The sequence below is a fragment of the Panthera uncia genome, chromosome A2 (assembly GCF_023721935.1).
Source record: "Panthera uncia isolate 11264 chromosome A2, Puncia_PCG_1.0, whole genome shotgun sequence".
Lineage (NCBI taxonomy): Eukaryota > Metazoa > Chordata > Mammalia > Carnivora > Felidae > Panthera > Panthera uncia.
In genome coordinates, this window is record NC_064816.1 from 94,394,138 (window position 1) to 94,415,487 (window position 21,350).

The 21,350-nt window shown below is 38.5% G+C and overlaps 1 protein-coding gene across 1 annotated transcript in view; it reads right to left on the reverse strand.

Annotated features, from left to right (window-relative positions):
* Positions 1-6,580: 6,580 nt before the first annotated feature.
* Positions 6,581-21,350, reverse strand: part of PON2 (paraoxonase 2) — a 28,140-nt gene continuing 13,370 nt past the window's right edge. The window contains exons 3-9 of the mRNA XM_049641489.1: positions 18,791-18,846; positions 13,771-13,936; positions 13,108-13,234; positions 11,431-11,631; positions 8,753-8,834; positions 7,884-8,012; positions 6,581-7,246 (exon numbers count right to left, since the gene is read on the reverse strand). Of these exons, the coding sequence (XP_049497446.1) occupies positions 7,088-7,246; positions 7,884-8,012; positions 8,753-8,834; positions 11,431-11,631; positions 13,108-13,234; positions 13,771-13,936; positions 18,791-18,846 (920 nt within the window). The 3' untranslated portion in view covers positions 6,581-7,087. The remainder of the gene's footprint in view (positions 7,247-7,883; positions 8,013-8,752; positions 8,835-11,430; positions 11,632-13,107; positions 13,235-13,770; positions 13,937-18,790; positions 18,847-21,350) is intronic.

A 21,350-nucleotide genomic window follows, 5' to 3' on the forward strand; every position in this document is an offset into this window, starting at 1 on the left:
AGAAAGAAAGGAATGCTCCCCAAGTTGAGGGGTCAATACGTGTGACACAAGAATGCATGCAAGTCTTGGGGCTCAAGCTGCCTGGGTTTGCATCCGTGATTGCATAAGGTGCCCCACTAACTGCTTTATGCTGCAGATTTCCTCTTCTATAAAAGAGTATCTGCCTCCTAGATGGCTTAAAGTCAAAGGTCCTGATGAGTGCAAAGTGCTCAACACCACACTTGGTACATTGTAAGAAGTCAATAAACACTAACCATCAATTAAGTCTGAACCTCCACCTGGGAGTGTAGGCTCATTGTGGGGTAGACCCCCATCCCATTGATCACTGGGTCTTCCAGTGCCAGCCTCACAACCGTGTACTTAACAGATACTCTATAAAACTGATTAGAAGGATGGGTGCAAGACTTGGACTTGGCAGAAGGAAAAATTGGGAACATAAAAAGAAATAGAGTGGATGATGAAATAGTAATAATTGTCCTATGTGCTCAGCATTTTTGCATGCTATATCACATTATCTCTTATCATCCTCATTTTACAAATAAGGAAAGTGATACCTAGAGAGGCTGAGTAATAACTTGCTTAAGGTAAAATAACTGAGAAGGGTCAGAGATTCCATTTGGACTCGGGTCCAGTGACTCTAGAGTACATGTTCCTTATCACTGTGCTTGCTGCCTCCCAGTATAGCATGAAGACAGGGAGAAGGAAAGAGGCGTATTCTTGAGCAATTTATTGCAGGTCCTGTGTCATCTATAGTTTGGTTTCAAATTCTTCACTTTAGGCAGAGGTAGGGGTGTGTGGCTGTCTTAGTCCATTTGGACTGCTATAGCATGAGTGAAATGGCTTATATAAACAGCAGGCATTTATTTCACATAGTTCTGGAGACTTGGAAGTCCAAAACCAAGGCACAAGCAAATTCATTGTCAGATTAGAGCCCACTTCCCAGACTGTGGTCGTTTTTCTGTGTCCTAAAATGGTGGAATGGGTAAGGGAGCTCTGTGGGACCTCTTTTATAAGGGCTCTAGTCCCATTCATGAGGGCTGCACCCTCATAGCCTAATCACCTCCCAAGGGCCCCACTTCTTAATACTATATCCTTGGCAGTTAGGGTTTCAACATTGGAAGTTTGGGGAGACACAAATGTTAAGACCATAGCACTGACTCTAGAACACTATTGTGTGCCCTATTGACAAGGAAGATTCTGCTTTTTGATCTGAGGTTAGTTGAATCCTCCTTTTGAAACTTTGCCTCAGACTAAACCTTTCTGTCACATGCTTGTTGAGATACAGAGGACAGAGCTGGATCTTTAATGAATTTACAGAACAACAGATGATAGGACAATTGTCGTGCCTTGTTGGTAATAGACATTTGTGTGTGACAGATTTAGGTTTGAGCCTTGAGTTTACTGGACCGTACTACATGACAGTGGGTGAGATTGACTGTATGACCAGAAGTACGAGTTAGTCAGGCAAAAGGGGTGGTGAGGCCCATAGAAAGACGACATGGTATTTGCAAAGTACTGGGGAATTAGAACTGGAATGAGGTAAGTCCAGTAAGGATAGAGCAGTGGTTCTGAAAGTGATAAGAATTACTTGGAGGGCTTGTTAAAACACAGATTGCTAAGCTCCAGCCCCAGAGTTTGTGATTTGTTAGATTTGGGGTAGTAGAATTTGTATTTCTAACGTGCTTGCATATAATGTTGATGCTACTGGTCTGGAGACCACACTTTGAGGACCATTGGGCTAAAGCAAAAGGGACTATGAGGAAGATGGTAAGAATTGAATCCAGAGAGGTTGGCAGGGCCTTGTAGGCCAAGTTAGGAAACTCAAATTAGATCCTAGAGGGTAGTGGGAAGCCACTGGAGTGACATGACCCAGTAGGTGTTTTAGAAACATCACTCTGCAATAAGAATGGATTAAGGAGGGGTAAGGGGCTTACCCCTCTTGGAGGCAGGCAGAGCACCTGGTGGCCTTGGAGAAGTAATTGGAGAAGCAGTGGGGATGAATTAGTTCCTAATGTCCTGAGAATTGTGTGGATTTGAGAAATATTTGGGAAGGGGGGCTGATAGTATTGGCAACTGGTTGGCTGTGCGCAGAGGGATGGTGAGGGACAGGGACAAGTTAAGGAAAGTGCCTAGGCATGGAGAATCTAGTGGAGAGGGTTATCCATTTTGGATACGGGGACCAGAGTGCAGGAGCAATATTGATAGAAAAACACAGAGTCCGTTGAAAGCTACAATTTCCATTATGATATCATAGGAAAAATCTTTTGAGTTTTCTTCAACGTAGAGCAAAAAAAGTCATGTTTATCATGATCATCGCCCTCAGGCTCTGGATTGTCCAATTTATTGTTTATTGTTAAAATACATTTGTTTATTATTACATTAGCTTTTTCTGAAGAAAAATCTGAATTATGTCTCCTCCAACTTAGTACCACAAGTGATGGGACAATTGGGTTCCATGAGCTTGAGAACTTGGGTACTGCTTTCTGCTCTAATGAGAAGCATCATTTTCTTGTGCTTCCAAACCCTATCAAGAATTGCATAACTGATATGTTACAGTTATGAACTGGAAAAATATTTCCATCCTTTATACATGAAGAACTCCTAGGACTTCATTTTTAAAAAAATCAACATCCTAAAAGAAAAAAGAGTTCACAGAAAAATACAAATCTCTTTAAATATTTGAAAATGTGCTTAAATTCACTTGTAATAAAAGAATGAAAATTAAAACAGATTAAGATATCACTTTTGCAAACATTTGAGAGTTTGACAACAAAACCTACTGGTGATGCTTTGGGGGGAAATTCTTATACATTGCAAAATGCTGTAATTCTTATAGTGAGTTATGAATATCTATCAAACACTCAAATGAAATTAGACTTCGACCCAGTTTTTACGCCTTTTGATTCACTTTCAGAAATTTATTCCATAGATATATCTGCACACGTACAAAATAAGGCATACACACGATTGCTTTTTGCAGCATTGTTTGTAATAGTAAACAACTGGACTGGTTAAGTAAACAAGGGCATACGAGGCAGCTATAAAAAAGAATTAGCAAAGTTCTCTTTGTAATGATATGAAAACATGTCCAAAAATTATCCTTAGGTAAAGGGAATATGCAGACCCCAGGGTAGTCTGCTACCTTCTGTGAAGTAAAGGGGAAAAATAAGAATATATATTTGTATCTGCTTGTATTTATGTGTTAGAAAGAGGGTCATCTGGCTGGCTCAGTCAGTGGAGCGTGCAACTCTTGATCTCACAGTTGTGAGTTCGAGCCCCACGTTGGATGTAGAGATTACTTAAAAATAAAATCTTGTTTAAAACGTTGGAAAGATAGACATGAGAAACTAATAAATTGGTTCCTGTAAATGGAGCAGATGGGACAGGAAGAGATTTCTCAATGTGTACCTTTTTATATCAGCTTGATCTTTGACATGTAAGAAGAAATGTCTATGAAAACAAATGACCCATATTTTGGGTGAAATTCATGAACAAACAGGATGTGGGGGTGCTGCTATTCCTACTGCTTCCCATGTCAATGTGAACATTTGTTTCAAAGAATTACAGATCACATGTAACACTGTGCTGTGACGGAACACCAGATGTATTCACATCCACTCAATTTAACTTGTGCTCTGGAATGGTGTGTTCACCTCCATTGAATTTAACTTGTGGGAGATTGGAGACAAGGAAGGAACATTTCTTGTCGTTCACATTGAGTAGTATCTGATGAGCCTTATACCTGCTTAGCACTGAAGACATATTGTGGACACGATACCCTTGCCGTCAAGGGGCTTACATTCAGGGTTGGTGGTGGGTGGCGGTGGCAGGGGGGATATATTTTTAGGAGGGAAGAAGGGAAGGACGACAGAAAAGATAGGAGGGAGGGAAGGGGAAGGGGAAAGAAAAAGAGGCAAAGTAAATCAATTGTTTCATATTCTTTTATGAAGTGGTCAGCCAAGTGTGGCCACAAGGGAAGACAGAGAAACAATTTATTATATTACAGGTCCTAGAGACAGGAGGTAGGGTACACCACACCATTCCATGTATTAAAAAACTTTTTTGAGTGAACTGAAAGTTATCCTCTTTGCAATAATAAAAATTAGGCTTTTTTTCTCCTCTTCTCTGCCTTCTGCTTTATGGAATAAAAATCCTCAAAACCAGGAGCAAAAAACCAAGAGAGCTGTTGGGGTTCTCTCAACCCTTCTTCCACACTCAGAAATCCTTCTGTGAAGGGGCACCCGGGTGGCTCAGTCCATTAAGCGTCCAATTTTGGCTCTGGTCATGATCTCACGGTTGGTGAGTTTGAGCCCCAAGTCATGCTCTGTGCATGCTGACAGCTCAGAGCCTGGAGCCTGCTTCAGATTTTGCATCTCCCTCTCTCTCTGCCCCTCTCATTCGCACTCTGTCTCTTTCTCAAAAATAAATAAACATTAAGAAAAAAAAAGAAATCCCTCTGTGGAAAAGCCGAGTGAGGAATGACAATTATTGAGTAGCTAAAGAGAGGGGGAAATGCACAGTTTAGTGGTGGGTGCTGTTTAATTTTTCATTGCTTTGCCGGATAGACATTCACCAGCCTAGTTAAGTTGTGAATCCAGGATGGGATTCAAACTGAGCAAATCAAAGTTTAAAAAACTTAAAAACAAACAAACAAACAAAAAAAAAACTCCTTAGAGGAGTTAATCATAATCCATATATACAATGAGAAAAAAAGCACTGTATCACTGCTTATATTTAATTTCCCTTGTTCGTGTATTAGGTGTTCACGTTCACATTTAGCTGTTGAAAAAGAGCTCAGGTTTTGTGAAAAACCAAAATGATATCTATTGTCACTGCACAGGATGTCAGATTAAAAAGAATGAAAACACTCGCACTCCTATGGGCCCTGGATCCGCCTAGTGGTGACATATCCTAATTGCAGTTTCAGTCTTTGAATGACGGCTTCTTAATAACCCACCAAACTGTTAAACTCAATATATGATCACAGTAAGATTACCATATATAAATGCAGCCTTTGTGATTAGATAAAACAAAATCCCTGGCCCACACAGGCCAAAATTGGAATTTATTTTAAAAATTCTCTTTGTATTTCTAAGATAAATAATACATGAGCTTATTCAATTATATTTACTTTTGCCCAAATAAGATTTCTAACAAATACAACAGAAAACAAGTATATTTTATGCCTACACTATTCTACTTTTCATGAATGTATATTTTTAGATAGTCACTGTTATCATCCAAAACATATGCTTCTTGGTTTTGGATCTCTAGTGAACAATATTTAATCTTGCTTTATTCATCTGTTGACTTATTTTTTTTCTTATGAATAATGAAAACAATCATTATTTTAGCATGAATTAGTTCCAATATACGTGAGTAAGGGACTACTTTAAAATGTAAATAAAAACACAGGTCAAGTAGACAGAGGCCAAGGTTAAGAATAGTTTTGCAGTTTACATTTAAGTCATTAAGGGGCACCTGGGTGACTCAGTTGGTTAAGCATCTGACTCTTGATATCAGCTTGAATCATGATCTCATAGTTTGTGAGTTCGAGCCCTACCTCGGGCTCTGCACTGAAGGCCCAGAGCCTGCTTGGGATTCTGTCTCTCCTTCTCTCTGCCCCTCCCCAGTTTGTGCTTGCTCTCTTCCTCTCTCAAAATACATAAATAAACTTAAAAAAAATAAAAGTCATTAAAAGATTCATTAAGAAGTATAACTCAAATTGATACCTAAAAAAAAAAACAAAAAACAAAAAACCAGAAGAAACTGTACAATAGGTAAATGAGTAAATAAGGAGATCCCCATTAGTTCCATGGCAGTAGCTTCCTGTAGTGGGTAACATTTCTATTTCTTCCTGTAGTACAGCCTCTGGCATCAGAAATAGATGGGGAGCCACCCCTCACTAGGTGTATGACCTTGAACACCTGTGAAATGTTAATAGTTATGTAATAACAATACCTACTCCCTCAGGACTGTAATCAGGACTCAATGAGATAATGCACATACAATTGTTGGTGCATTTTCTGCCAAATTTGAGTAACTGCCAAATAGTTTGATGATAATGATGCTGACAATGGGAAAAAAGTATGAGAGGCAAAGTGCCTTGGTAGGGTACAGTGGGTAGAAACACATGCAAGTCTCTCTCCAGGGCTTAAGATGATTTTAACCGGACATTTACTGAGTGGAAAGAACTTTCCTCTGGGAGGCAGACACCCTCGGTCCTGTCCCTAGCATTTCTAGGACTGACCGTGTGGCTGGCCCTGGACGGCTGACTTCATCTCTCCCAGTGAAGTTCACAGTGGTGTTCAAATGGGGAGGTGCCATGACCTGCCAGCTCCAACCTCTCATCTCTCCTTTGTAGGCAGGTGTGCTCCCATTAAAGAAGAGAGTTGATGAAATACTCCATACTCATTGAGAATTCCAGCTGCAATATTTAGTTAATTCTTTGTTCCATTTTATTCAAAGAAGGAGCTCATTTACATTCAGCTTTCAATGAAAGAAATTAACGTTGCCATGCCTGCCGATCCCAAGGAAACCCCATAAGGAAGCGGCCACTTTCCCATTCTCCTCCTGCAGACATGCCTTGAGAATTAAACAACAGGCAAAACTTGGATTTCAGTTAGCCTTTAATCTAACTCCCAACTTGTTAATAGTATACAAAGATGTAAGTAGAAAACATCCTAATGTTATCTATCAGTAGTTCTGAACAGTCACAGTGGTCACACTGTTGGAGCTGAGGTCACTCACATTTTAAGGAAATGCAGTCTACCCTGTTTTCAGTGGAACGCATGCTCTGGCAGTTGGCAGGCAGAGAGATGAGGCTTATTTTGTTCAGTGTATCCAGTTGACTGGAAGCAGCTGTGTTCTCTCTCCTTTACTCAGCAGTTTTCAACACTGTCCCTTTTCCTTTTATTTTAAAAGTGCTATCAGAACTGAAGGGGGCTTTCCTTGCTAAAATAAAATTAACTATACGTGTCATACATTTCTGGGTCCACTTTTCATGGTTAAATCCCCACAGAATTAGCAATTCATAGGAACTTAATTGTTAAAAGAAGTTAGCACACTTGTATCCCAAAAGTACAATTTAGAGTTCGCAGTATAGGGCTCTGTGGTATAAAGTGCCTATGAGCAACTTTCGATCATATACTGAGGCCACGGAACTTCCCTGGAGAACAGATCCGTTGTTGGCATAAACAGTGGTCACGGTAGGCTTCTCAGATAGAATATTCTGGATGCGGAGAACCTATTCAGGGGATACAAAAGATGAATACAGAACCGCCATACACCCATGTCACTCAATCACCAATAATCCCCGTCTTCCACAATGACACAATGATTAAGAGGACATGCTGTTGAAAACAGCAGTTACCAATCTTTTTAATGTTTAAGTGAAAGTACTTTTTTTTAAACCTTCAAAGAAAGTACTTTCTTAAACCATTTAGTTGCGCATGCCAACACAGGATTTACTGTTATTATAGTAATTGAGCATTAATGGAAATATTTCCACACCAATGTGAGTACTTTCGCACTACTTTAGCAGGAACAGAAGTCATGTCATGGGGTGAGCTGACAATAAGCTAGGTATTTGAAATTGCCAGTATACCACACAAGGAGGGCACATGTCTTTATAGAAAATGCCTTTTGACTAGTTTCCACCGTAATTTAGTACATCAAAAGATTATCTTTCTGAAAGTATTTGAATAAGTGAAATTCTGCCAATTATTGGCTTACAGCACTTAGAAAATCACTGCATAAGTTTACTGAATTATTGGTTTAAAAGGGCTAAACAGACCATCCCTGTGACAGCTTACTGTATTATTCGTTCAAAAGGACTTGAGTCATTAAAGTTGAAAAATTAAGGTTTAAAAAATATGAGAAACCTCTGATGACGGAGGATTGTTTGGGTCATAAACGAAGAGCTTCTGGCCATTAGGATGACAGCCTACGAAGATGTCCCCCGAGGAAGGATCAATAGATAAATTATCCACTAGTGTATCCAACTTGAGTACCTTCCAAATGAAAAAACGTCAATATCTAAATGACATGAGAAACTTGATTAAATAATTTAGGGTTAACCTTTCTCGCCTCTTTACACGTGGGAAAATTATACACAGCTCCCTGCTTCCACCCTTTTAGCACCAATATTGCCTAAAATAAATTTAATAAACTGGCTTAGAGTCACTTTTCATCTTGCCTGAAATTAAGAAAGTTAGGGCGATAATCCATCTCTCTAAAAAATGGACTCCTTTTCCCTTAAAAGATGCACAATGATCAGTTAGCTCTAGGAACTCATTCAAAGCAAAATAGGAAATTCTTAATCAATCTAAAATATGTGTTGTCAAGCAGGAAGAAAATAATAATGGTGTGGAACCCAATTTCTACCTTCATTTATTATTGAAAGAGCTGACAATGTGCATAAATCTTCATTGTGGAATCCGTCTATTAGTCTTTTCAATTGTGAAAATTCTTATTGGAATTCATTGGGTACTATCAGTACTGCACGGAATGGGCTCTAAATCTGATGCAAATATCACTCCCAACCCTCTGCTGCGTGTAATCACTCAGTCCTTGTGATTGCTGGGACAGGAGACTTGCCTAGTTTAGGCAGGAAATATTTAAAAACCCAGAATGGCAACACTGGCATCATAGTCTCTTCTAAGTGAAGCATTGTGGCAATATAGTATAACTATGTAATTACAAAGTGTAATAGATTAAGGTCTACTTATTATATGTAAAATAAGTATTTTACCTTCAATTGAGTTAAGTTCATATTAGGGTGTTTTTCCAAAACATGAATTTCATGAGCCAGTATATCAGCAACGTAGATGTACCTTCACAGAAAGGACACACTAGTTAGAGTTCTGTGCCAGTATAAAGCTTCGTTAACAAAGTATGGAAGAATAAGTCTTAATAACCTGCCATGAAGTTAATCAATGATGGGCCCTCAGGGACTACTTGATAAAGGTCAATTTTTATTTAAAAAGTACGCTTTCAAAATCAATTCATTGTTGGTACAAACAATCCCGGAATTGCTTAAATTATTTTTCGAAAGGTTTGTAAGGGGAAAAATAATACAGGACATTATCTTGAATATAAAATCTGTGATATTTGCTGCCAAAAGGACAACAAAACAAATGTTTGACTTCCAGAAAAAAAGTTTTTACATTCCACAATATAATTTGATATTTCTAGGTGTCATTTTCATGTAGAAATATACAAAGCAGGACACACTTTATTATTTATTAATAGTCATTCACCTTTGATAAAATATTTATTAGCATATTGAGAATTTTAAGAGTGAGAGATAAGTATCTATTCAGAAGAATCCGTCTACATCTAAGGACGGTGAATTAATGGACTCCTTTACGGTAATTTTACTCATTGAATTGACTGTTCCATGGCAACTGTTCTATTGAGCAATTATCTTGTGTAAAGCCATGAACTCAGTATTGTGACAGACATAAAGAAGAGGCAGACTCTTCCTAAAAAGTTCATAGCATGTGGGGATGATCAGACTGGTTTGTACACATTAAACAAATAATACAACATGATCGGTACCGTGAAAAATATTTCAGGTCTAGAGACTGAAGAAATATCTAACTCTTGAGAACATAGGAGGCTTCACAAAGGAAACGCATCTGCAGTGGATATGGAAGGAGAGACGGGATTTGAGGAAATGAGGACAAAGCACCTTCTAGGCAGAAAACACGTGAGCAAAGGCACAGGGGCAAGAAGGAGAGAGGCATATTTGCAAAATAATGAGTTCTTTGTCTAAAGCAGGGAAAGTATGAAAACAGTTGAAAAGCGAAGTTGAAGCTCGCCTATTAAAGAAAGTCTAACCCTTTAGCTTGCCTTGATTTGATAAGCAATTGGGTCCCTCTGAATATTTAGAATAACAAAGTGGCATAATAACAAATGGTCAGTTCCATTCAACAAGTACTGTGCATTTGATCTGCACCTGGCAGTGCTCAGCAGGAGAAGTCAAAGAGGAAGCACACAGAGCCCCCTCTCTTGGAGGGCCTCAAAAGCTAACGGAATACAGAACAACAAAACTAACAACAATGCAAAAAATGGAAGTAGACTGAAAACAAGTTGGAAGGAAGTCTAATACGCTAGCCAGAGTGACTGAGAACCTAAACCAGGCAGGTGTCAGAGGGAAAGAAAAGGGGACTCGAATGAGGGCAGAAGCCCCAGTGGATAGGAAGGTGAAAGAGAAGGAGTTAGAGCTGAATCCTCTTTTATTAGTATTGTTTGTAGCTTGGGTGCTGGAAAGTCTGATTCTCATAATGGAAAGATAAGAGTTGGGGAGAACAACAGATTTCACAGGAGAGTTACAATGATTCCACATTCATTTTCTGTAATCAAAAGCAGAAATTGTGTCATGAAAAATGACATTTTAGTTGCCAAGGAATGCCAAATTTCTTTCCTGTTATATTTGTAGTAAATTGTTCAGTGTGCTCAGGGAGTAAATGGGAAAGTTAATAAAACTTAATATCCTTTCTGTATGTGATGGTTGGACACATAGAAACAGTGAGATAACTCGGTGGGGGGGGGGGCGATTTGGCAAAATCTATACAAGGTAACATTTAAAGGGATCACTCCTTGAGTAAGTGGTTCTATTCTGAGGGGTTTGTTCTATAGAAACACTTGTACAAATGTGGAAAGAGGAAGGGTTCATAGCACTACATTTAGCCAGTGCCCAGCTGGCATTTGAACCCAGGTCTCTCTGTATCATCCCCAAACCTGAAGGTGGATCTTGCTGTAATGCTCACTTAGGGGGCTGGTCCTTAAAAATATCTGGAGGAATGCTGACAAAGTGCAGCCTGCTTGGGATTCTCTCTCTCTCTCCCTCTCTCTGCCCCGCCCCCACTCATGCTTGTTCTCTCTCTCAAAATAAATAAATAAGCTATAAAATAAATACTTAAAAAATAGCTGGAGAAGCTTCAGTGGTAAATGAGAAATACAAAGTACTTTTTATTTAAAAAAAAAACAACAGAGAAAAAGCCTCCTGCATATCCATTAACAGATAATTGGTTTAATTAGTTTAGGATCATGCCTATAATGGAATAATATACAGCCAATAAAACAAAGACATATTTATTTAAAGGAAACACATACCTCATACTTTAATATGTTTATGTAAATATGGTCCCACTTCATAAAAAATTTGCACTTATAAAATTAAGTTCTACAATGATATATACCAAAATTTAGATATTGTATGTAAATACATAATACACACACACACACACACACACACACACACACTCACACACATATATATGTATATAATATACATACAATACCATACACCGAAATAATATCAAGAAAGCTTTTTACACTAGGGAAAAAACAAAAGCAAAGTGAAGAATTTGGCCCAGCACCATGACTAAGGAGAAATGAAGATACTCTAATAAAGAATCATACTTTTTATCAGGTGAAATATTGATCCCATTTGCTGCATCAAACCCTTCTGCTACCACTTTAACTTCATCTGGACTGTAGTAAACAACATTTGCCCAGTGTAAGTTCAAGTATGTTTCCAAATACTTTAAGAAAGGATCAGAGAAATAGTGGTCATTGGTGGCATAGAAATGTGCCGGTCCAACAGCTATGATATCATTCACACTGAAAGAGAAAAAATAATGTGTGAGAGAAAATAACAAGCCAGTTGGTCTCCATACTAAAGATTAAGTCTCTAGAAGGTGTACACAATATGTGCTTCCAACTTTTTGGTACGAGCCTTCCCAGGAAAAGCTCAGCTAAAATCAAATGGCTGCAGTCACATGCAATCTACTATAATATCATTTTTTCAGAGAACAGTTTTGTATGATAACAGGTAATCTGAAGACAGGTCATTTAGCAATTATGGCAGGACTATTATAAAAGAAAAGAGAACTTGGTGCCAACAGGGTATGTTTTTTGACAGCAAGAAATGTAGGGTTTAACAACAGTATGAAAGGACACGGCTGTCTATGGTACAGAGCTGGGTAGAACCTCATTGGCTGGTGAGCTGGTTAGGCCATCAATAACATCTACCTAGCTTCCATTTACTCAGTTGCTAGATTTTCCTGTATTGCTCTGCCTAGTGATTAGTCAAAGTAAAGACCGACTGTTCAATTTCTACCTGACTCACAAAGCTGACCTGCCGAGACTAGTGAGCACTCGATAAACACTTGCAGAGAGGCGGATGATGAAACTGCCATAGTAAAATGCTTCAGGTGAGAGATTTATACGCAAAAAACAATTACATTTTTAAAACTAGTTAGGCAAGGATGTTATTAAATTTAAATTCCAATTACCCTATGCAAAAATTTCTGAAGGAGCCTCTTTCTTCTTTGTTAAATGGAAAACAGAGCTACAGGGAAGGTGAGTCCCCTCTTTCTGAAAGAGTACCGTGATACAGAGGCTGCCTGGACAGTATTTATGCTCCTACTTATCATGAGGTGCATTTTTGGAAGAATGATAGGAAGTTCCATGCATAAGTCCTAGACAGGGATCGAGAAATTAAAAATATGCATCAAGTTCAGACTTAAAAGAAGCAGTAGGCTAAGGCAAGCTGAGCTGGGATGATACACATGATTCTCTTTTGGCCACATTATCAACTGGCTGTATCTTCGGGAAGTAGGAGCGATGCACTTCCAGTTTGTACCCCTCCAGTTCTGTGGAGCCATTAGCCCACAGCTAGCACTACCCCTGTGAAAGCACATTGTATCAGTCCCATACAAAGCACACAGACTTCATTTAAACCAGGCCACTCCTCCTTGGCAGGACAACTATTAGTATTTGGATGATGAGTCATCTGAAATGGAAGGTGACAGCAGGAAAAACAGTGAGGTTTGTCTTCTACTCCCAAGATGGCCCTGAAGAGCATCTCCCCTGTAATCCAGTGTTTTATCATTTCTCAAGGGAATCCTCACAGAGCACCGATTATTATGAGCGCCAATGACTTTCCCTGCTCTACAAGGAAGCTACGCACGCACATATTTATGTATGCATATATGTACATGTATTTTACCTCTTCTCAAGGCTGAGAAGGACCATCGTGGGGAATATACGGAAATGCCAGAGATAAATCGGAGAATGAACAAAGGGACTGAGTACCTTGGAAGAAGTTCATGTTTGATAGTTTTTAGGTGCAAAAGAGAATTTTCTTCTTCTTCAAATTTAAAAATTTCCACTGTATTCTTAAATTCTGGGTGGTTTACAACAAAGAGATAAACTGTGTCATCTAAAGAATTGAAAGAACAGAGTTAATTTACAAGACATAACCATAGGACCTCTGGGCAGACACTGACATTTAAATACCACAGGCGAGGAAAGGTTGAATGTATAAACTGTTAGACGACCTAACATCATTCTTCTTCCCCTTCTTTCCCATCACTGTCTGGCTGGTGTTATTTCTGATCGTTGGTCCCCTGACCTTTAAGAAAGAGTGTTTCCCACTCCATATACAGAATTCATGAATAATCTGTTTATAGTTGAATTCAGAAATATAGCTCTCTTTTAATGCAATAATCATAGGTCTGTGAAAAAGGTTATGAAATCTAAACATTCTCTCAGGTGTTAACTGTTAGAAATTTCAAATGTAGCCTAAGTTGCTGCTAGCTGGAGAGGCAAATGATCAACTTATTTGTATGAAGAATACAGAAATAATTCATGAGTTAATTGTTCTTCTCTTACTATAAAAATGATCCAAATCTATGTTCCACAGTCATTTGCAAACCATGATAAGTTTCTTAATGTGGGTAGCTCATCAGCTCTTACCGCGGTCTATGAAAGTGCTGATACCATGTGGATTAAACGAAGCCAAATTGAACCCACGGCTGATTCTTAATTCCAGTGCCCTCGGGTTTTCTTCTTTTAGATCCATCATTAGTATCCCTCCAGGCTTATCTGGGGAAAAGCTGTGGAGTCCTGGACATTTTAAACCCTTTTCAAAACAGAGGAAAAAGTTAAATATAGAGGCTTAAGTGTGTTTATGGGCTAAAATGGGCAGTATAAATAAAAGATAAATAGATCCTTTGATTAAAGGTGGTGGTATTAAAGCTACAAATGGCAAGAAAGCAGAGAGGAGACAATAGGAAAAATAGGAATTGGGGGCTGGTGAGCTGCAAGAAGAACAAGAAATGATTTTTCTGAGTTGAGGCACAAGACCAGGGGTATAGTCTCTTACGTGGATAACCACGAAGTTGGTGGCCCGGAAGATACCAGGCAGAGTTGAGGATGGGAGAAGTGAAAGTTTACATATGGACTGAAGTGTTGGTGAATGGCTGCAGTCAAGACTCCCCTCCTTGCCTCACACCCCAGATCCAATCTGTCAGGAAATCCTGTTGACTTCACCTTGAAAATATATCCCTTCGTAAAGATGTGAACATTCCTCCTGACCTTTTCCGTGACTGCTTTGGCCCAAACCACCACCGCAATTGTGGCAACAGTCTCACAACTGCCCTTTCTGCTTTTTTCTGGCTTTTCCCTATGGAAGACTGGTCTCCCATCAGCATCCAAATTATGCCGAGGATGTCATGCCTCTGACTGAAACTCCATCTCACTCAGATTAAAAAGTGGACGTTCTTATGATTTACTAAAGACCCTGTATGATCTGCCCTGCTCACCCTCCTACACCTTCCTCTACCGCAAACACTCTAGGTCTCTGCTCCCATCTCCTATTGGCCACACTGGCTTCCCTGATGGTCTTTGAACAAACCAGGCACATTCTCACCTCAGGGCCTTTATATCCATTGCTCCCTCTGCCTAGGAACGCTACCCCCCACCCCCCTAGATACCTAAGGCTCCTAGATTCTTTATCTCTGTTGTCAAAAGTCACTTATTGCCATTTGACATAGATACATTTTCACACGTACATAAATGGCAGCCTGACCACACCCTCAGCATGGCTATCCCTCTCCACTGCCCCACCTTCCTTTATTTCTTGTAAAAGTACTACTACATCTGACACATATTCATTCTCTCCCCATTGGAACATGAGCCAGGACTTTGCCTCCTTTGTTTGCTGCTAGATCCCAGGGCCTGGAGCAGTGCCTGGCAGGTAGTTTGTCCTTTTCCCACTGATTGCAACTATCGCCTTTATCATGTACTAGACCCCTGTTTATATATTGATCTGTCTGGGGACTCATGCCTTTTCCTGTACCAATATACCACTTTTTAATCTCTATAGCTTTGTTTATAACATACATACATACATGACTATATATATATATATATATATATATAGCTCATTTATTTTCCTGTATAAAATTTGGAAATTAAGTTGCTATTCTGAATGGAACATTATTTTTATTTTTATGACTATTGCATTTTCTATTTGTTTTTCCCTAGTGCATGAGAAGGCGAGGAATTTTACATGTTCATTCTGAATAGTCTGATCCAACCATTTCATTGAACTCTCTCTCCCCTTAGGTCAAACAGTCTGTTAGTTGAATCTCTTGGATTGTTTAAAAAGCAGGTAATGACAATGTCTGAAAATTATGGCAGTTTTGACTTTTTTTTCTACTTCCTATTTTTTTTTTTTGTTTTATTGGGTTATTAAGAATTCTAGTAGAGGGGTGCCTGGGTGGCTCAGTCAGTTAAAGCATCTGCTCTTGATTTCAGCTTAGGTCATGATCTCACAGTTTGTGAGTTCAAGCCCCGTGGGCTCTGTGCTGACAGCACAGAACCTGCTTGGGATTCTCTCTGTCTGGTTCTACCTCACTTACATATGCTCTCTTTCCAGATAAGCAAATAAACTTAAAAAAAATTGTTTCAAATTAAAAAAAATAATAAAAAGAGCTCTAGTAGATTACTGATGGTCACGGTATTTGGGGGTGCTGTGTCCCTTTTTTAAACATTTATGGGAAGGTAGCACCAGTGGTAATGTTACACCACTGAGAATGATGTTTGCTGTAGGTTTCAGAGAAATTATCTTCTATGTCTAGTTTTCTGGGATCCTTCAAGCAGGAATGAACTGTTGCATTTTTATTCAGTGTTTTCTGGGGACCCACTGAAATGACCTAGGTCTTTTCTCTTTCAAATCTTTTCAGTCATATTTTATGCAAGTTTAAAAGAGTGTACAAAAATTAAGTCTCACTTTGTGTACAAAATTGAACATAACAGGAATTCTCCCCAATTAAAAAAAAAATCTATCAAAATGCTCTAACTTCAAGGCTGGCAGGCTCAGCAAGCAGAAAACTGGAATTGTACTATTGCTACATGGGAGTGACACTTCTATTTTGGAGCACTGTCCCATAAACAAGAGTATGATTTCAATGCACAGAAAGCAGGGATGGTGATAACTATTCATGATTATTTTAATATTGCCCATCACATAAATCTGTTTTTTTCCTCTTTTTAAAAGTTTTACTTATTTTTACTTGCAGCAAAATATACGTACCAAAATTGATCACCTTCACCATTTTAAGTGTAGAGTTCAATAGTGTTAAGTGCATTCACATTGTCATTTAAATCTTTTTTGTATTCTATTCTGTGTCATACAATTCTTCCGTAAGGGTGATGTGGGGCTGGAGGTAACCCTCAAACCCACAGCTGTGCAAAGTGTGGAACAGGATGGGTTACATGGGCTAACATGCTTGGAGGAAGAACAAACAGCTGCCATGAGGTACACATTACTCGTTACTCATTTAGAAAGAAGTGCATTCTGGGAAATAGTAGAGACAATGCTGAGTAATTTAAAAAACAGCAGTAAAGTGGGATTATTTCTAAATTTGAAAAAAAGAAAAGACAGTCATATCACCAAGGAAGGACAAAAAAGCTGAAGAAATTCTGTTGACATGCCTACAAGATCCTTATGACTATTCTAAGCCCCTTAGTGAAAATGGCTATAGATTTATGTGCTTGGAGACCTCACTCCTCCTAATTCAGATTTATTCCTATGGGGGCTGAGATCTTGAAACAGGTGAGTTCTGGATTACACAAATCTCTGAGAACACGTCCTTTGCAAAACAAAAAACAAAAAACCAACACCAACAACAAACACAAAAAAAACAAAAACCAAAAAGAAACACATACACACACACACACGCACACATACACCTCAGTGCTTTCTACTTTCCTCAGGATTTTTGCGCCTGTAGTTATGAATAATTTTGATGAGGAATCCCAGTGTTTTCTCCTAAGCCTATAGACATATGTGCAAGCATGTGCTTCCAAACAAACAACCCAGAGACCTACTAGAAATATCATTTTACTCATTCTGTGTAGGTAATTAAATAAAACTTGTCTTTTGAAACTGTATTTTTTAAATTTCATATAAATATTAGTGTGTCTGCCAAAGCCTACAATGTTTCTTTTTTCCCCTCAGTGGTAACAACCAACTGTTCAGTCTTTCACCTAAAAACTATCAGGAACCTGAAGAGTGTTCTAACCCTCATTCTCCTCTAAGCCAAGTTCTCTCAGCTTTCCCATACCTCTCACAACTGTTTTATTAGTGCTGTGACTCTTCAAAAGTCCCTCTATGGTTTCCACATCAGAGTCTCAGAGCCTGAAAACGAAGGATGCTGAGAGGGAACAGAATCATTACAGGCTGCCTTCAAATTCTGATACGTCTTGGGGCACCTGGGTGGCTCAGTCAGTTAAGCATCTGACTTCAGCTCAGGTCATGATCTCGCACTTTGTGGGTTCAAGCCCCACGTCGGGCTCTGTGCTGACAGTTCAGAGACTGGAGCCTACTTGGGATTCTGTGTCTCCCTCTCTCTCTGCCCCTCCTCTGCTTGAACTCTGTCTCTCTCTCTTTCTCTCTCTCTCAAAAATAGACAAACATTAAAAAAAATTGTTTTTAATCTGATACATCTTTCTCAAGAAAAACCAAACCCACAAAAATGCCACAGACAGTCACTGGCACCCAAGCCAGGGAAGAAGGGTGATCAGAACTTCCTCATCTCCCACTTACAAAGTTTTCCAGTTAGAGGCTACTGGTGAAGGTCAGAACACAGTCAAGTTTAAAGACTTTCTACTGTATACCCAGAAACGTGACTATTTTTCATCTTCTAGGAATGAAGGCAAAAGTGAAGGTTATAAATAAACTCAGTTGATTATTTTCCACTTATGACAGGCTATTCAGTGGGAAAAAGAAAGAAACTAGAAAAAGAAAAAAAGCCTTCGTCTGGGAAAGTTGGTATAGTGTTTGAAAATAAACAATAACAGCAAGAGTATAAGCTTAAAATGGAGGATCTAATGGAAAGAAAGATAGATGCTTTATTCATTTATTTTATTTATTTATTTTTAATGTTTATTTATTTTTGAGAGAGAGACAGACAGAGCATGAGCAGGGGAGGGACACAGAGAGAGAGGGAGACACAGAATCCAAAGCAGCTCCAGGCGCTGAGCTGTCAGCACAGAGCCCGACGTGGGGCTGGAACTCACAGACTGTGATATCATGACCTCAGCTGAAGTCAGATGCTTAACTGACTGAGCCACCCAGGCGCCCTGATGGGTGCTATATTTAAAAGAACATAATGTAGTATGGAATATCCATAATAATGCCCAAAATATCCTTTTTAATAACAAACTTCTGAAACACAGATTGCATTGGAATATTTTAGTGCAATGCAGTAGGCACGTAAAGAGCAGTTCATCAACTGGCAAAGACTTGTTTATCTCTACATTTAGATAAGCTTGAAGACATTTTCCCAAACCTCGTTTACATGGTCTTTTTTGTTCAAAACATAGTTTTGAAAGTGAGGAATTAAAAAAACAAGTTCCTGTCCTGTAGGCCTCGTCAAACTCTCTTGGACATCCTCCACTGAGACTGGGGAAAGAAGGAGATACTCACCACACTAAAGAAAGCCAGACCATTGGGAAGTATGTCAATATCATCTGCGCCAGCCTCTGGAAGTCCAAGAAAACAGATAAACGTTATGTTCAAATTCCATTATTTGTTAGATACAGCACAATAGGGACTTTCTTTACTTTACCAGTGCCTGAATTTTTAGGAATAGTTCCAATTTTTTCTGAGGAAGCACTCTCTTTAATACACATCCATCGAAATCCCTTCCTGCAGTGAACCTCTAACTTTAAATGTTAGATATTTTATGTTTACTCAAATCAAAGTCAAGTAATCACCACACTTCCAGATATAATACAGAAAAAGCTGACATCTGTACACTCTTATGATAAACATCCAGATGTCTGTACAAAAGTAATTGACATCAGGGGAATATTACTTTCAGAGTGAAGGGCTCATAGTCATTTAACCATGCAAATATCCTTGTCCCTTTCTCTGCTCATTCAATCTGAAGCAAACACAGACATTTCTCTCATTAACAGAGATAAAGCACCTGGGATTATATATTCCCTCTTTTAAAAACAATGTCTGCTTGTTCTCATAAGCAAAGAAAGCTTTCCATTTAATCTTTAAATTTAGGCTTTAAACTACAGAAAACAACTAGCAAAAGAAAATTAATGAAAAATACCATGCACCTAAGCCAGCTGAATCTTCTAACGGTTGTCTCTGAGCAGGCTACAATTACTATTGATTGTTTATTGATTGTCTTCAGTGCACTCCACACAGCACAGCAAATAATTAGACATAAGACCTTCCCAGTGGTCTCACTGTGTAAATTCTGCAGACAGATAATAGACCCAAACACAAGAAAAGAGGAATAAAAATGGCTTAGATTAAGCCAAATCATGACACATTCTTTGAGTCCACAAAATCCAATCTTCCCCTTTAAGACCTCTCCAAAGGATTTCTCCAAGATTATTTCTAGGTTGTCAAAAACAAACAGCATCTATGCAGCCATTTTGGTTTTGATTCATGAGTTTGCATTTGGTTGGTTGCCTCCAGTGTCGCCGGCTCTATCACAGTGGAGAAAAGCAAAAGAAAATACAAATGCCAAGAACTTCACTTTGTAAAGAAGACTGCAATCATGAATACATGCAATGCCTGTTCCTTGGCAAGAAGATATATGTGTGAGTGTGTGTGTGTGTGTGTGTGTGTGTGTGTGTATGTGTATATATATATACATATATATATACATATATACATATATATATATACACATATATACATATATATACATATATACATATATATATATACACATATATACATATATATACATATATATATATATATATATACACATATATACATATATATGCATACACACACACACACATACACATGCTTTAAGCATGGAATGATGGAGGAGTTCTTAGCCTGGTCTGTGGATTCCTAAGGAGCCACAAATGAGTTCCAGAATCTATGAACTGGTTGAAATTCTATGCAATGCAAAATGGCACCTGGATGTATGGCTGAGAAATCCTATGAAAAGGATCAACCTTGGCTTTCAGCAGGTTGAACAAAAGGTCTTTAATAGCCCCAAAAAGTTAAGAATCACTAGACTCTAATCCCAGGGTTCTCAACTGATAATGAGCAGGGACCAGGGGACTCTACGCCACATGTATGTATATGTAAACACAAACATACACACACACTCACATGCACATGTCAGTCCAAGTTTTGCCTTCTAGACCCATTTAGTAGGAAGTCAATTAAATAAAATTTGTTGTGGGGTGCCTGGGTGGCTCAGTTGGATAAGCATCTGACTTCGGCTCAGGTCTCATGGTTTGTGGGTTTGAGCCCCATGTTGGGCTCTGTGCTGACAGCTCAGAGTCTGAAGCCTGCTTTGGATTCTGTGTCTCCTGCTCTCTCTCTCTCTCTCTGCTCCTCTCTCTCAAAAATAAGTAAACATTAAAAATTTTTTGAAATAAATAAATAAATAAATAAATAAAATTTGTTGTTCTTGAAAAATTACTTGAAACAATTTAATTTCAACATATACATGCTTATGCACATAGAACAAGAAAGGATATACAGAAAAAATTAACAATGGTTCTTTAGGTGGTAGGATTATGAATGATTTTCATTTCTTCTTTATACTTTTCTTTGTTTAAAATTTTCTACAAATAATAGTATCGTTTTAGTAATCAAGAAAAGAACAATGTTTGTGAAAGGTATTTTCATTTCAACTACATCATAACTTCTTTGTGCAATCCCATCACTTAATTCCAAGAAAAAAATAGTAAGTCTTATCTGTAGCTTTCTTTAGAATAGTTTCCAGATCTACTCCCTCCATCTTCCTTTCTATATCCATTACTACAACAGGATTTTATCATTTCCTATCACCTCTTGGGTGTGATTACTGCAAGCGTAGTCAATACTGGAGAAATTTTTTTCTCCTCTAATTCAGTAATAGCAGTAGTACTAGTACTAATAATAATAGCTACTAGATATTGTGTTTACCAAGGGCCAGACTCCTCGCAAGTACATTACATACATTATTTCACACGATTTCTATGTTCCTAGGAAGCAATATTATAATCTCTTT